Below are 17340 nucleotides of genomic sequence, written 5' to 3'. Positions count from 1 at the left end.
TAATAATATATTTTTTTAATGAGAATGATACTTGAGACGAATAATTTTACAAATTTTATATTATTATTATTACTATTATTGTTATTTAAATTATTATTTCATTATTAATTAATTTTATTTATTTGTATATTATTATATTATTATTTGTAATTTTATAATAATATAAATGATATATTAATTTCTATAAATTAATTATATAAAAAAATCTGCATTAATTTCACCCTTAACTATCAGAAAGCACCCCACTCTATGCATCCTATTTCTTAGGGAATGTATTTGCCTAAACAGATGTACACAATAGCACAAATAGCAACAAATCTTCACAGTAGCAGCAAAAACAAAATGTTCTTGAATGTGGTATAGTCTATGGGTCAGCCCAATTATGAATTTTCGTTTATGCAATTTCTACTTGTATTCACACTGTAATGTTTAACTAGACACTGCTCTGTATGGGTTTTATACATTTTATTTCTTATACTTTATACTTCTGTGATCTCTTTATACATCTACTCCACATGATGCTGTAAATTCAATGCTGGCTAGCATAAGCCTTTGCTAAGCTCTCAGTTTCAGCAGAGCTCATTACAGGAGTTAAAGTATCATATCTATATGGTTCATTCTGTTATGTAAATATACAATGTGATGTCTGCAACAGCTCATGGGATAATGAAATAGGAAAAAGAAAAGGAGGGAGGGGGGGCAATTTCCGGATTGTTCAAATAAAATGTTGGCAGCAGGAGCATAATCAGAAGTTCTTAATAGACTTGCAATAATATTCCTCAGAATTACATCCTAAAGAATTACCTTTATGTTGTTTAAATACATATCCAAATCCATAAAATGCATTTGTTTAAGATTGTTGAGGGAATGAATGGCTGAGTCTATTATAATTGCTATGTCGCAATATGCTTGCATTTCCACATTATATTATGTAATAAGGCTTGAGCTAATATTTCATAATCTTCTGGGCCACTGTTTGTGGGGAATTAACCTTAATCTAATCAGTCTTATATATTTAAGACTGTATATATTTCCTAGAGTTATTTATTTGTTTTATATTTAACAGCTAATCCAGAGAAATGCTTACCCTCTGAATTTAAAGGGTTAGTTCACCCAACAATGTAAATGATCTCATTAATTACTCACGCTTGTGTCGTTCCAAACCTGCAAGACCTCCTTTCATCACACAAATTAAGATATTTTTGATGAAATCTGAGAGCTTTCTGACCCTAAATAGACAGCAATGGAACTACTACATTCAAGGCCCAGAAAGGTAGTAAGGACATCATTAAAATAGTCCATGTGACATCAGTGGATCAACATTAATTTTTGAAGCTATGAGGATACTTTTGTGCACAACGAAAACAGAAATAACGTCTTTATTCAACATTTTCTTCTTTTCCATGTCAGTCTTTTACAGGACTTCTCGAGAGTACCACGACGAATGCGAGGTGATGCTGACACAGGAGCTGGCATTCTAATGTATAACTCTGTTCAGAACTCATCTCTCTTAGTTCATCGTCTGTATATTCTGGTTTGAATGAGCAAGGCAGGACAAAAAATTGCAAGTCATCCTCTCTGTCAAAATCTTCAGACATGTTATGAAGACTGTTTTATGTAAAGTCGTGGCCTAATGGTTAGAGAATTGGACTCGTAATCGAAAGGTTGCGGGCTCGAGTCCCCGGCCGGCAGGGATTGTAGGTGGGGGGAGTGAATGTCCAGCGCTCTCTCCACCCTCAATACCACGACTGAGGTGCCCTTGAGCAAGGCACCGAACCCCCAACTGCTCCCCGGGCGCTGCAGCATAAATGGCTGCCCACTGCTCCAGGTGTGTTCACGGTGTGTGTGTGTGTGTGTGTGTGTGTGCATTTGTTCACTACTCACTGGTGTGTGTGTGCACTTGGATGGGTTAAACGCAGAGCACCAATTTCGAGTATGGGTCACCATACTTGACAATACGTCACGACTTTACTTTACTTTACTTTTACTTTAAAGCATGCATCCTCTGCTTGTAAACGGGTGCAGCGCATCCGGGCTTTACATCAGAACGCCGGCTCCTGCATCAGCAGCATCACACGCATGCGTTGTGGCACGTGTGTCGAAGACTGACACGGAACAGAAGAAATTGTTGAAGTCATGATTTTTGTTTTGTTTGTACACAAAAAGTATTTTCATAGCTTCATAAAATAGAACCACTGTTGTCATATGGACTATTTTAACAATGTCCTTACTACCTTTCTAGGCCTTGACTGTGGTAGTTCTGTTGCTGTCTATGCAGGGTCAGAAACTCTCTGATTTCATCAAAAATATCTTAATTTGTGTTCCGTTGTTTGTGTGAACGAAGGTCTTATGGATTGGAAGGACATGAGGGTGAGTAATTAATTACAGAATTTTCATTTTTGGGTGAACTTTCCCTTTAACAGTGGGTCTACGACTTAACAAAACTAGTAAAAAGGAATAGTTTTGAATCCCATCTCTAGATTATGGCATTTCTGTAAGAATGTATTTCATATAATATACCCCTGGTTTCACAGACAAGGTTTAAGACTAATCCTAGACTACAATGTAAGTCTGAGCTGTTTCAGCTGAAATAAACTTGCACTGACTGATCATAAAATATATCAGTGCCTTTGTTTTGTCTCAAGATGCACACCAGTAATGTTTTTTTCTAAGCATGTTTATAAAAATGACTTAATTGAACTATGGCCTAATCCTGGTTTAGTCTAAACTCTGTCTGTGAAACCGGGCCATTGTGTTATGGATGTTGATTCAGTGCCTGTGACTGGACTGTACTGTGTGCATCAATGGTTTCAAAGGCTTCATCTACTTATTTTTAAAGTTGTAGGCTAGTTAAAATTTCTTTCAACTGGCTTTAAAATGTCAATTAATCTAATATGAACGTTTTTACCTTTCTCGTTGTTATTCAGCTGGTTTCCACTTGAGTGCAGTATACATCAAATAAAAATCATTGGCTGAGACTTGTAGTGGCTGTACTTATTTTTGGAATGAGTGTTCAGATGAAAAAAAAACACTGCGGTATAATGCTATTATATCACAGTGTTCATTTAATTTAAGATGACATGCAAAACAAAAGACACTCTTTTAGTTTTTTCTTTATTGTCCAAATAAAACACATGGCTGAAGATTGACAGCAACAGTCTTGCAGGTGCAGTGTAAGGCTTAACGTCTTTTAGGGTGTCTACGGTAAAATCCAGCATTAACCAGAGTGAATGAGTATGATCCACATTAATAAAGTACAGCATACATGGCTGTGCTGAGGTGTTCCAGCTAGCACCAACATGATAACACAAATGGGCATACGTAATGGTTATGCCAAGAAGTGAAATAGTTACAATGGGTTAATGGACTTAGCAATAACATGATATCAGTAAATAATGCACAAACCCCAGGATTATTCATCTTCTCGCTATTCAACAGCCCAGCAGGCAATCAATGCAAAATACTATGTTCTTAGTCATTTGTGCACAACAGGGTCACTGCTCTGTTTTAGAAAGAAAGAAAGAAAGAAAGAAAGAAAGAAAGAAAGAAAGAAAGAAAGAAAAGATAGCTATTGTTTTGAAAATATACATTCTCATCAATTGGTATGATATTAGATGATATAATGAAATGTATCATTACCTTAATTTAAATGTTAAATAAAGAAGACAGAAGATACTGTATGGATTTGTTCATATGCATCAAAATGTTCACTATCCAAACATTTGTGAGTATTATTGCACCAAATTATGTAAATTACATGAAATGGCAAAATCATAATGCTGATAACTTTTCATGAATCCTAAAAAGAGAACTATTTTGAAACATGTAAACATATGCTATATGATTTTTTCCCCTTCAGCTGTCACACAAGTACTTTAAAATGTGAACTCGTAATCTTTGTTAGCTTACATGTTTGAAATACTGTGGTATAAGCATACGTTCCTATTACAGGCATATAATAAACCGGTTTGATCAGGGTTCTTTGTCCTTGAGATGAACATTCATTCAGTTCTCTTTATAGGTGCACTCATCCATTTTTCAACATCAGACCCATTATTTCCATCATGACACAAATGTCCTTTGAGAACATAAAAAAAAAAATCCCACATTTTTTAGTGATATGCAATTTTTCACTTGAAAGGTAAACAGAAATGTCTTGAAAAGAGACCTTGATAACTGTGAACAGTTTCTTTTTAAACATAAAGAAGGCAACATATTCTGTGCTTAATAAAATGCCTAGATGTTATCAGAAGCGCAACCCTTCAATTATCTAACACATATATTCACTAATGTTTGAACAGGGTGAAATGCACCTTTCAGATGCAAAATAGCCAAACGTAAGAAAGTCTTAAGGCCTTTAATGAGACAACTCACACATTTTACTTGCACCTACTACAACCTCAATACCTACAGAATTACAACCAAGTGGATTCAGTATTTGTTGTTTACGCCAGCTGCCACGAGAGATTTAAAAACACCTAGGACGGTCTGAAACGGTGTTTAGGATGTGTTTAAGCACCATTGCTGTTAATGTACCACACTGATATGTTGTTTTGCTCATTACAGATTTACTGTGGCCTCATTGCTTTCTTTCATTCATTTGGTCAGACCCCTGCCTAACCTCCTAACGCAATAACCTGTAGTAATGTCTAATGTCACCACAGGGTGGCTCTTTTCTAGACACTATTGCATCATGTGCTTCCACAGATGACAAGAGTCAATATGGATCATGTGAAGATTTGACAAACTCTTCCTCTTCACCAAATAAAGCTGGACACAACTGACTTTTCAGCACACTAACACATCTTTTATTTGGAGAAGGTAAAACGTTTCAGACTGTCGTCTCATATTCCATCACTTCCTTCGGTGTGCCTAGACTGCGGTACTGGATCCTCGGTGTGACCGGAGCTGCGGCTTCCAGCACCAAAATGGTCTTTCGCAGCCTGCGATCAATGAAGTGGGCGTCCCAGGCTGGGTACTGCTTCCTGGGAAGGTCAATGCGAATTACCGGCCCCTCTGTCCTTGGGGTGAGGCGCGGCGCGGCGCTTCGCGAGGCCTTAAGGGTCCGCATCTTAAACACTTCTCCCACGTCTCCTCCTGGTACTGACTCTCCTCCTTTAGTCCTCTGCAGAGTCCGCGGCGGGCTGCTCACCGCATCCAGAGGAGGAGGAGCGGAGGTGGGTGATGAGACACAAGGATCTGAAACAGCACCCACCTGGACATCGCAACATCCAATATAGGCCCCAGACACAGGGCCGTCAGGATGCAACAGGCAGTAGTAGACAAACATAAAAAATGTGCCCAGGGCGTAGCTACAGGCCACCACGCACACCACCACCACGGCGTAAAAGTCTGAAGTGCGCTGGCTGCGGTACATGTACCACACGGCCGTGAGGGTCACATTTTCGGCCAGGATTATGAGGCTGTAAAGAAGTAGACGGCACCGAGTGGGGCCCTCACGGACACTGAACCAGCAGAATATGTACACGATGCCCACCATCATGTTGTAGATTATCTCCTCCCACTTGGACATGCAGAAGTCCGTCTCACCTTGGATGATCCAGAAGGTCATGGCGCACCAGTGGGCCACAATGAAAATGCCGAAGTAGAGCTGGCAAATGGAAATGAAGAGGGCGAAGGCCATGGCGCGGGCTCCCACTGTGAACAGGTACCACAGCATGTTCACCACCACTGCTTTATACGTCATGGGGAGCTTGTCGTCACGAGAGTCCCGTAATGCCTTCTGATAAAATGCCATCATCCAGCCCAGAGACACTAGAGAGGTGGATGCAGACAGACCTGGATCAAATGAAGCACAATGAGAAAGAGTGATAGAGAGAAAATAGGTCACTTTACATGCTACATTAATTCCATTTAAGTTGGGTTCTTGGATAGTTAGATGGAACTAGAGAGGACATCTAAGTAGCTACTTGCTATAAATAATGAAATATATTAAAATAATATAAAAATATTTATTTATACCTATTAATTTTTTGTTAAATATTTTAATTATTATTATTTTTATGAAATTTTCACTGTACTAAAGCAAAAACTAGCTGAAATATTATGTGGACAATATTTACTTTCTATTCATTTTAAAGCGTTAAAAGCGTTTAAAGTTTTAGTAATGTTATGGTATCATTAGATAACTTTTAACATAATCTATGAGGCAATATTCTAAATGAAATTTTGAAATACTAATATTATTATTGTTGTTCTTGTTATTTTACAATAAATTAACTTTTATATTTTTATTGTACTAAAGTAAAATTGAATTAAAATATTATGTACATGTACTTACTATTATAATAACAATTAATTATTCATAATTACATGCAAGTAACCCTAATCCTAACCCTTACCATAAAGCAAGTACATGTAGTTAATTAATATTTAACTCAGTACTTAAATGTTTTACACTGTAACAAGGACACCTTAAAATAAAATGTAACCTATTTAGTTTTTTAGCCCACTATTATAGTAATGTAAGCTATAGCTATTATGTTTAAAAGAAAAAAAACAATTTGGCTTTATTTCCAACTGTTAAAACTTAGGCTGCCAAAAGGAATAAATAATTGTGATTCATTTTATAGCTACTATACACTTATACCATTCAGATGAGTCTGTACAGTATATGAAGAATGACAGTACACCTCACTATACCTCTCTGGAAAAAAATTCAATTCTGTTTGAGTGCTGGTACACTCTCAAGAAGCTCTCATGAATATTTAATCAGGTTCCTGTCTGGCCATTCATCGGCTCACCCATTTAGTCAGGAGCAGTCAAAACGGAAAATCTCTCCTAATCAGCAAAAACATAATCATTAGCTAGTTCTCCAGCCATCTCGCATTGCACTGAATATGATTATGAGCGATTATGACAGACCCAGCAAAGCACCTTAATCATAATATCGGTCTTCAGAGTGGAAAAGTGCAGGTCAGGACAGACCAAGAGGAAACACTCTTGCACTGATGCCAGAATTCTCTACACAGCTGACTGTGCCCTGCTCATCACCTGAGAACTGGATATGCTTTGTTGTGGCTCTCCACAGGTTCATTTTTATCTTTCTGGAAAAAGGGCCTTCAGCAGTCTGAATAAATGTAATATGAGTAGGGCTGCCACAGAGTAAATACTGCAACTCTCTAAACTCCTGTCCGAATGGCACGGAAAGAAAGAAGGACGTCACACGAAATGACATTTTTTAAACAAAAATCACATCCTTTAGTTAACTAGCTCTGGGTGCTCTATAAAAGTCACAGTTTGAGGTCTGACATTTGGATAAAATTCCTCAGGGAACATCTAACAGTGGCGACAACTGTTCCCATGGAACTGAACTAATGCAACAGTGAGTTCTCGCAGCTTTGTAATCAAAGGCACTTGTCAGGTGGGTTTGTAACTATCACACGTCCTGTTCCCTCCTTACAAAGCCATTAATCTACACATTAAACTACACAATTAAAGATGATTTTAACATGTCACCATTATGAAGACACTGACATGAACATCTAATGAGGTAATAGTCTAAATGATCCTTTGTAATTTTCATGTTCAGTTATATATCTCTTTATGATTACTCATTGCAAATTTGGAGTGCACTCTTCCAAGGAACAAGGGGAAAAACGCATCTTAACTGCTGTTGGATAGTTTAATCATTAATGAAAGTACTTAAATTTCCTTGCACAATGACCTGAAATATGTATGCATGCATGCAACCCGTGGTCTTTCATATTCAGTCACACTTATCACATCCTCAGTAATTTACCAGCTAATTTGCTCTTGGTTTGAAAATGAGATGCTGAGCAAACGCATGCTGTGAAATTTCACTTTGATCCTTAATGATGGCCAAATGAATTTCTAAAACAATTCTTATTGTGTCACATTTAAATTAGATGCAATACAGAAATCACACTGCAAGAAAGACATTGAATCAAACTCTGTACTCTGTGACCTGGTGGATAGCAATGTGACAGATTGGGTGACTGATGTAGTAGTCTCTCAGTCTCAGACAGTACACCCACAGTCCACCCACAGCATGTTTTCTGACCGTCTGATGTATAGTGCACTCAAAAATAGGTTGAAATCATTAGTTCTAATCTGATTGGCTGGCGTTGTGCAAATTCTGGTAATAAGCATATTCTGGTAATCAGCATATAAGAATGATTTCTGAAGGATCATGTGACACTGAAGACTGGAATAATGATGCTGAAAAACCAGCTTCAACATCACAGGAATAAATTAAATTTTAACATATTAAAATGTTATGTAAAATTGTTATAAAATTTTACAATATTAATGTTTTTACTGTGTATACATTTATTATCAGATAACTGTAGTCTTGGTGATTATAAGGGACTTTTAAAAACATTAAAATCTCTTACTGACGCCAATCTTTTAAATGTTAATTTATGTTAGAAAAATTTTACATTCAATACTTCAACCTTTTGAAGTCTGATTATGAAGCTGTGCCCATGAACACCACATAAAGACAAAACAAACTGTGATTGGTAGCTTTATACTTTTATCTTCTATGTCTTCTGTATCTTCCTGTCTAAGAGGGTGGTTCTTGGTGACAAAAATTTACTGTCACTGTCTGGCTCAAGACTACTGATGAAATATGAATATAATGAATATGATACAGCCAAACAGCACAGGCCCAACCTCTTCTAGCATACTTGGTGGGCTGTTTTTAATCATAGGTGTCATCAACTTACCCTGCAAAGGGAGGACCTGGCCGGTCTGGACCATAATGCTGAGCTGCAGAACGAGCTGAGGTGCGCTCTTCAGGAAGGTCTCAAGCAACCTCAGCATGCTGATGTCAGCGTTCTCAAACATCGTACGCCAGTAGAAGTGTTTGTGCTCGTGGTCCCTGTGCCAGCTGCTTTGCACGCCCAAATATAAGGCATGGACATACCTGGGATAAAAAGCATAGGATAAGACCTCCAGATAATTTTTAAACAAATCACCAAAACTTGCATCAGAAAATGCTAATTACACTACTGGTCAAAAGTTTGGAAAATGTTTTTTTGAGAGAGCTCACAAAGGCTGCATTTATTTGAATAAAAATACAATAAAAACAGTAATATTGTGAAATCTTTTTACAATTTAAAATCACTGTCATATGTTTAAAAATGTAATTTATTCCTCTGATGGTAAAGCTAAATTTATTCATTATATCATTATTCCAGTCTTCAGTGTCACATGATCCTTCAGAATTCATTCTAGTATGCTAATTTAGTGCTTAAGAAACATTTCATATTATTATCATCCATTTTGAAATTGATGTTTTGCTGCTTAATATTCTTGTGGAAAACATGGTACACTACCCTCACTACACTACACACATTAAATTGATCAAAATACATTTATAATGTCACAAAAGATTTCTTTTTTATAATGCCTTTTTTTATTGAGATAGGACAGTAAAGAGATGACAGGAAATTACTGGGAGGAGAGAGGGATCGGCAAAGGACCTCGAGACAGGAATCGAACTCTGGTCACCATGAGCGCAGTTGTGCTATATGTCGACGTACTAACCACGAGGCTATTGGCCGACTTGAATTGATTTCTGAAGGATCATGTGACACTGAAGACAGGAGTAATGGCTGCTGAAAATTCTGCTTTGCATCACAGGAATAAATTACATTTGAAAACTTATAGAAACAAACAGAAAGCAGTTATTTTAAACTGTAATAATATTTCAGAACATTACAGTTTTTACTGTATTTTTGGTCAAATAACTGCTGCCTTGGTGAGCATAAGACACTTGTTTCTAAAAAATGGTAAAAATCGGAATTCCATATGCAGGCTTAGAAAAGACCTAGAGTCTGCTTATAACGTCACTGTGACCAACTGAAAAAGGCAGTACACTTGCCTGGGCAGACTGCCAGTGCACCATCGAGTGCTCCAGCATGTGATGTTCTACCCTCAGCACAACAGTCTACAGCCTGTTGCAGATGTCTTGTGAGACACACCAAGGTCGCACTTGAGATTACACGGATGTCAGAGAGCATGTTTTCTCAGGGGGGATCACTGTCTCTTACTTTGGTTATTTCAAATTACCTGATTTACGATCCCAGGACTGCACTGTTTATCCTGTGAGATGGATGCAAGTGCCAGAGGAAAGTAGAGAGTGGCTTTTGGAAGATATGAAGCAAAACCTGCAGCTGTGCATTCGAAAGATATTTATGTGAGCCCCATGAAAAATCTGACTTTCACTGTACTTAATTTGTTTCTTTTGACAGGAAGTGCCATGATATTTCAGTCTGTCTCAAGGGCGGATGTCAGGAGAATGGCAGAATGAATCACCCTGACTTGATGAGGTCTATAAAATTGCTCCACATCCTTCTCACAACTTGCTGTGTGAGGGAAAAAAACAGCCTCTGAAAGAAAAATCAAGTAATAGAGAGCCTGCGAGAACGGCTGTCAGCGAGTGTGCCTCAAATTTGACAAGTGACACAGAGTCTTTCTTTCTCTGAATAAAGAGTGTGTTTTCAATGAGACAGAAAAGCTCTCTTTGCTTGTAAAATTCAGCCCTTTGGGCACACGGATGATATCCAAATCAAACCTTGAACCTTGACCATGTAACTCGTTTTTTTTCTTCTTCAAGAAAATAAGAAAACGTGAACAAATAGACAGCGCTGAGGAAGCATCTCTCAAACAGACACGATTGGCAGGCAATGCATCAGTCTCCATGGTGATGACTGACAAACATTGCAGCTGACAAGCTTGGCCATTACTTAGCTTAATATAACCCAATTGGAGACAATCATCTGCTAGGCCTGCATTTTGCAAAGACTCAGGCTTCCTTTGAAAAGGACTTTCTATTATAAAGACAGGTCAGAACAGGCTCACCACACTGATTAGGTTGCTGTTCACCTGCTATTAAACTACATTAGAATTCAGCAATATTCAGAATGGCCAATTGACCCATTTGGTTACTCAAATGGCACAGCTGGCCAAACAGCACTCAGCTATTAACTGGCAGGGTTCCTGTAAGTCAGTTAAATACAATTCCCCCTCTCTACTAAATTACAACACTGATCACACCATTGAGAATGACAGCAGAAAGAAAGAAAGAAAGAAAGAAAGAAAGAAAGAAAGAAAGAAAGAAAGAAAGAAAGAAAGAAAGAAAGAAAGAAAGACTTGAAATCAATGTTGAATGTTCTAGATCAGATTTCCAGTTGGCTGTCATTTATTTTATTGAACAGTAAAGCCCTGCTGAGGTGCTTATGAGACACTGGATCATGTCATCATGTAACAGAATTAGGAAAATGGAAGTGCTTTCTATTTCCTGTCGCCATATACAGTATGTTTCTTTCGTTCTTTGCTGTCCTTCGCAAGAGTGTGATCAGAGAATTTTGTTCTAATCTTTCTAGGGAGAAAGCGAAAGACAATTTTCCTGCATCAGTACAATCAATTTAGGATGGAATAATCTGTATCTATCTTTATATTGCTTTACAAACATTCAGTAACTGAATCATTTAATGCATTCAATGAACACATAATATTTAGAATATGCACAACATGCTTCTGCTGACAAATGGATGACGGTTCCTTCATTTCCAGATTATTGTCTTTCTCAGTAAAAAAAAAAATATATGTTGAGTACGAAAGTCAGTTCAGACATAGGAATAAATGTGATGAATTAATTAGAGCTTAATATTTCGCCTCTTGCGCATAATAGACAGAATTTAGACATTTAAATTTTTTTTCTTGAATTAGCTTCAAATACTTTAATACTTTATACATTTCTGTCTTTTAAAAATGTATTTAATTCATCCCATCAGTGCTCAACCAGGCATACCTTCAAGCAAGCACAAACCTAAATCACACTAAAACACACACTGCCTACAGCTTCCCTCCATTTATCAAACACACAGTAACCACAGCTTAACTTTTATTAGGTTCCTTTTCTTGTCACAGTAAATCCCAGTGCACCCTCTCTCAGGAATATGTCTCAAATAGGAATTAAGCTGTTTGGCCAGCAACAACAGACATCCCCTATCTCTCCTCTAGAATGTGTCATCACTTCTCCTCGGTAGAGTTTTGGTTTGGTATCCAGAAGGGAGAATCAATCACAGTGCTTGCAAATGATCTCATTGTCACAGATGAGACTGTTTTTAAAACTGGTGTTTTTCACCTTCACTCCTGCTCACTCACACTTTAGGTCTGAATCTATGCATTTATAGATCTTTTGGAATAAAAAAAAAAAAAAAAAGGATTTAAACACTTTTGGCATGCTCAGAAGGGCACCACACCTTAAACAAACAAATGACTCTTATGAACCAATAATTTTGAGTGAATCAAAAACCAACAGTGAAACCAGTGTAGTTCACAAACCAATGATTTATTGTTTTATGAATAATTCAGAAAGACTCTTCACTTTAATGAACATGCTGAATCCATTGTGTCAAGAATATGATTGCTTTCAGTGATGGAGTATTGTTCAAAAATGTTATGTTTTATGATACTAAATGTTAGTCAAGATGTTTAAAATACTGAAATAAGACTAAATGAATATGTAAACCAATTAGAACTGTTGCCTTCATTTTTTTACATTCTACAAACACTTTTTGCAATGCATGCGATTTCTTTCTGTGTAAAGGTGTCTTTTCACCTTCGAGGGTGGTGACTGATCCTGATTGATTCTGCTCATCCGATGCTGCAGGGAACATGGAATCGAAAACTGTCTTTGAACATGTGCAGTGAACCAGGTCAGAGTACCCAGAGGGGACTCTTGAATAGGGCTCACTCAAAATGCTCAGTGAAGTCTTTGGTTAAACGAAAATGTAAGAAAGAGAATATTTTATTGGGCATCACTTAGTTGTATCATTATTTTATGTCTGATGTAATTACAAGCCCTGAGGGGAAATTGCTTTATAATGGCTAATTTTCATATCAAACCACCCAGTTTTCAAATATTCACCCTCTCAATCCTTTTCTCAAGCATGCATCTCAACCCTAAAATGGGCATTTATTTTCACATTTACTCTCCACCTATCATTCCTCACCAGTCCCTCTTTGCAGCAGCTCAGCGCTCTCTCGATCTCTGGCTGTCTGCTGCAGATATAAGGACATGTAAACACTACAGCTATAATCCCTGTAATGTGACAAATGTGACAAACTCAGTGCTGATGGCAGCTTTAATGGAATTACTGCTAATTCCAATCAAACAAAGACAGAGAGCCTGGGAAGCTCTGATCGGAAGCTTTTAAGCAAAGATTCAGTCAGAGAGTAGGCTACTAGTGAGAGGTGAAGAACAGAAAGAAATCCATTGCAGGTCAAACAGAGGTAACATGAAAATGGCAAAATGTGCTTCCTAAAAGGTGCTATTCTTAGCTATGCTGATAGAAAGAGACAAAGAGAGAGCAGAGAATATTTCATTAGACATTGGCCTGCAGTGCAAATGATGTTTTCGTTAGTGGCACTGGAAATATTTTGAGTTAATTATATATTCATGGGAACTTAGCTCAGAAGGGCTTATGCTAAAAGTCTCAAGGCTAATTTGTGAATAAAAAAGGATAATGGTTTGATTTATTCAAATGAGATGAAAATTATTTCCCAATTGTGCCTTATTTGCAGGCTGGCTGGTTTGTTTTGAATTGCAGATATCCTCATTCTCTTTCTGAAAAGCGTCTGCCGTCTCATTACATGAACACATGAACTTCATCTCCAGAGCTGCTCTGAGAGTCCCTTCACCAGCATTTCACCATTTCATTTAATAAAAATGATCATCATATCATATACACACAGAAAATCAAAGGTCATCATGACAACCTGTCAAAAAAATGAAAAATTGAAAACTTTATAACAAAAATATATTACTATTGCACTGTAGAAAGTACTTATAGAATGTACTTACTACTAATAATAATACAGTTTATTTAAACACACAGAAACGCAAAGGTCTTCATTATAAGCCACCAATAAAAGTTTGCTCTAATTTGAATAAATTATGACAAGAATATATTCCTGTTGCACAGGAGAATGTACTTCTTAATAATAATAATAATAATAATAGACATTTGTATACATTATCTTTAAGGAATATAACAACATTTTTGTCCATGTTTGAATTTAAACCGTAAATATGGCCAAAGGAATTAAAATGAAAAAGGAATTAAAAGGAAAGGAATTGAATCATTTTTCATTTGTTTATATTTAATAATTGTATTAAATTTTAAAAGATGAATTAAATTAATAGTACATTTGTATTTGATATTACAATGTTTTTATATTGTGTGTGCTCCTGATAGCAAAATGAGCCACTATAAACCTATATAATGGTCCAGTCAAAGAAAAAATACAGTGATACAGATTTTTAGTCATACCGCCCGCAACATTTTTTTTATTTGTATCAACAAAAAAAAAAAAAAGCAGGGGAGGGATCTTCTAATAAAAAGGTCAGGAGCAGAGGTCTGATGAAAGGCTGAGTAACAGATAGAGAATGACATAGATGGCATGAGAAGCACAGCACATGTGTTGTGACAGCAGCAAAAATTAAGCTTGATTGAAATGACCAGCAGCTCTGTGATATCAATGGCAGAAAACATCATTAACCCTGTGTTACCCTGCTGGTCAGCCAGCAGCAGTGTCCAGTCACACAGAAGCTTGGCCTGTCACTGCTGATCAACGCAGGCAGTGAAAGACAAGCGCATCGCCGCCTCTGTGTTTACAACTATAATTACACGGTGCTCACTCCCTACACATGCCTCTAATATGTGTGGGTGTGTTCCTATTGATTTATATGTGAGTGGATTAAACTTTTGGCTGTGTTCGTGGGCTGCAAATCTTTTCTCAGCATTATTATGGAAATTACATTGTGAGTTGCAGCGTGCTGTCTGTCAGCAATCAAGATGCTTAGCACTTGATAGACACTTGCACATTCTGCTCATGGCAACCACACTGAGCGAAAAGAGTGTGAGGAAGCAAAATCTCATGTCACTGTCTCTTGAGCTCAGTTCAGAAAGGACTCTTATCTTGTAAATTAAATAACCATCTTTATGTCTTTATGGCAACTTTTAGGTAAAATCTGGTGCATATAAACAGCTCAGGCCCCATTAAAGGAGTAGTTCACACAAAAATGAATATTTATTACTCAACCTCAGGCCATCCAAAACGTAGATGACCCAAGTCCATCAATTAACATCTTGTGAAGTGAAAATCTGCCATTATTATTGTGTTATAACTATAAACCAACATGCAAGTTTATAATCCCTATAAACACCTCCTCCGGTGAAAAAGTAAATTCCCTGTTGTTGTCTCACATCAAAATCCACTGACATGATTTAGAAGTTTTTTGTTTTTCTTGATCTGTGAATATTTCTCTTCTGATTCAGACGAGATAACTTTTTCACTGACGAAAGCAATATTATGGATAGATGACTCATATTTTAACCATTTGAAGTTAAAATTTGATAATGGATTTGTTTCTTACAACATGCAGCTTTTCACTTCATTAATTTAATTAATTACATTAATTTATGGACTGGAGCCGTGTGGTTTACTTGTAGATTATTGTAATGTTTTTATCAGCTGTTCAGACTCTCATTCTGACGGCACCCATTCACTGCAGAGGATCCATTGGTGAGCAAGTGATGTGATGCTAAATTTCTCTAAATCTGTTCCAATGAAGAAACAAACTCATCTACATCTTGGACTGGCCTGAGAGTGAGTCAATTTTCTGCATATTTTCATTCTTTACACAGAAAAATAAAATGACAGAAAAAAACAGAATTCCAATTCATCACAGCTATGTTTGAAATTAAACCAATGGCATAAGCAACATAAAAAAATATATTTTGCACTGCTCTAAAGACAAAGGTATTTTCAGAGTGTGCATAAGGCGTTTTCTGGTGGACAGACTGAATGAGTGGATGAGTGGAGGAGTCTCTCCGGGAGATTATTGACCCAGAAGCTCATGAGAGGCGGAGAAGGAAGAGGAGGAGGAGCCTAGAACCAAACGGCTTGTAGATAATGATGAACTGGCATGGGACAACAGGAAATACAAGGAGGATCCCATTTCCTCACTATACAGGACAGTCATAGGTGATGCAAACTAAGAGCAGTGAGGTGTTGAGTACTGTGATATCTTGCATCCTTTATGTTGTCATTTTCCCATCATAGACACCACTACTTAATGAATGATTCTTAAATTACCATCCTATATTTGGCCTGCTGAAATATATGTGCTTTCAAATATGAAAGCCTATTAAATCCAATCAATTTGTGCCAAACTACATAAATATTGACTGCATAAAAAGTTGTTTCTAGTTGTTCCTTTCTTTTAACATAAACCTTGCCATCTTAGTAGTTTAATCATATGGCGAATACCCCTAGACGTGGGTGTGGATTAGTTGCATGCCAATGGAAGGCACATGATGACAGAACAATATAAACGAATTGCTAAGGTGACACCTTAAAGGAATGCACTACAGATTTGTATCTCATTATACTGAGTTCTAAGCACTCACGTACCTCCAGACCTGTGCCAGCTGAAAAACGTGCACGACGCTTTGGAAGAGCCACACGCAGGCTCTGCAGCAGCTCTCAGCGCTGCTCCGGGATCCGGTGACCGCAGCGGAGCGGCCAGCGCCCCGCTGATCGCTGTCCTTGGTGCTGAAGTGGCTCTCCGCATTGGACGCCGCTACCATGGCAGCCGCAGCCGTGCCGCTCCCGTTGGCGTCGGAGTAATCGTACGCGAACCATCGGAAGCTGAGCACCTGCACCACCACAGACGGAATAATGATAAAAACGAGTGTCAGAGCGAACCACAAGTAGTTCCGCCTGAGATAGTAGTCGGCAGCCAGCCACAGGTCTGAAGCCCCGTCCGAGAAAAAGACCAAGAGGGCGCAGAGGGTCCACCAGCAGTCCAGGAGCGAATACTCCTTCCCGACGGGACGCCACTGGGGAGAGCACTTCTCCAGCCCAGGGAGGCACGTCGGCGGAATGTCATTCTGCAAAGAAACTGCTGTACCGTCTGATTTCGCGGCCATGTTTGTTGTAAAAAAGAGAGTAGATGGAAAAGAGAGACGAGAGGGTGGGAGGGAGGGGGTCGTGTGTCTGTGTGGGAGGGAGAAAAGAGGGCTGGGACAAAAAACGCTTCTCGTTATTCCTGCTTGAACATCTAGCTCTTGATTTTCCACCTGAAAGCAATTTATCACAGCAGTCGCCGACAGTAGGCGTGCAGGCATGCGTGTAGTTTTTATTCAAAAGCCTATAATGTGATATAGAATTGCAATACAGCGATAGGTAGAGGATATCCAATCTCATATGGCCTGAGAGGAAAGGTGCCTCTGTAATCCTGATTCAGATTCAATATAGCGCCTGCATTTCCGTTGT

At 37.9% G+C, this 17340-nt stretch overlaps 1 protein-coding gene across 1 annotated transcript; it reads right to left on the bottom strand.

Moving 5' to 3' along the window:
* Nucleotides 1-4831: 4831 nt before the first annotated feature.
* On the bottom strand, nucleotides 4832-17009 carry LOC306860659 (XK-related protein 7-like; the record flags this gene model as incomplete). The annotated part of the gene is made up of 3 exons (XM_079402468.1): nucleotides 16477-17009; nucleotides 8712-8911; nucleotides 4832-5799 (listed from the first exon to the last, which is right to left on the bottom strand). Exons 1-3 carry the CDS (start codon nucleotides 16992-16994, stop codon nucleotides 4832-4834), a joined length of 1686 nt encoding a protein of 561 aa, XP_079258594.1. The 5' UTR covers nucleotides 16995-17009.
* Nucleotides 17010-17340: the final 331 nt, after the last annotated feature.

This window comes from Barbus barbus (genome assembly GCF_936440315.1).
Source record: "Barbus barbus genome assembly, chromosome: 41".
NCBI lineage: Eukaryota > Metazoa > Chordata > Actinopteri > Cypriniformes > Cyprinidae > Barbus > Barbus barbus.
The sequence above is the reverse complement of the archived record's forward strand: the minus strand, read 5'-3'. Positions and strand labels throughout refer to the sequence as shown.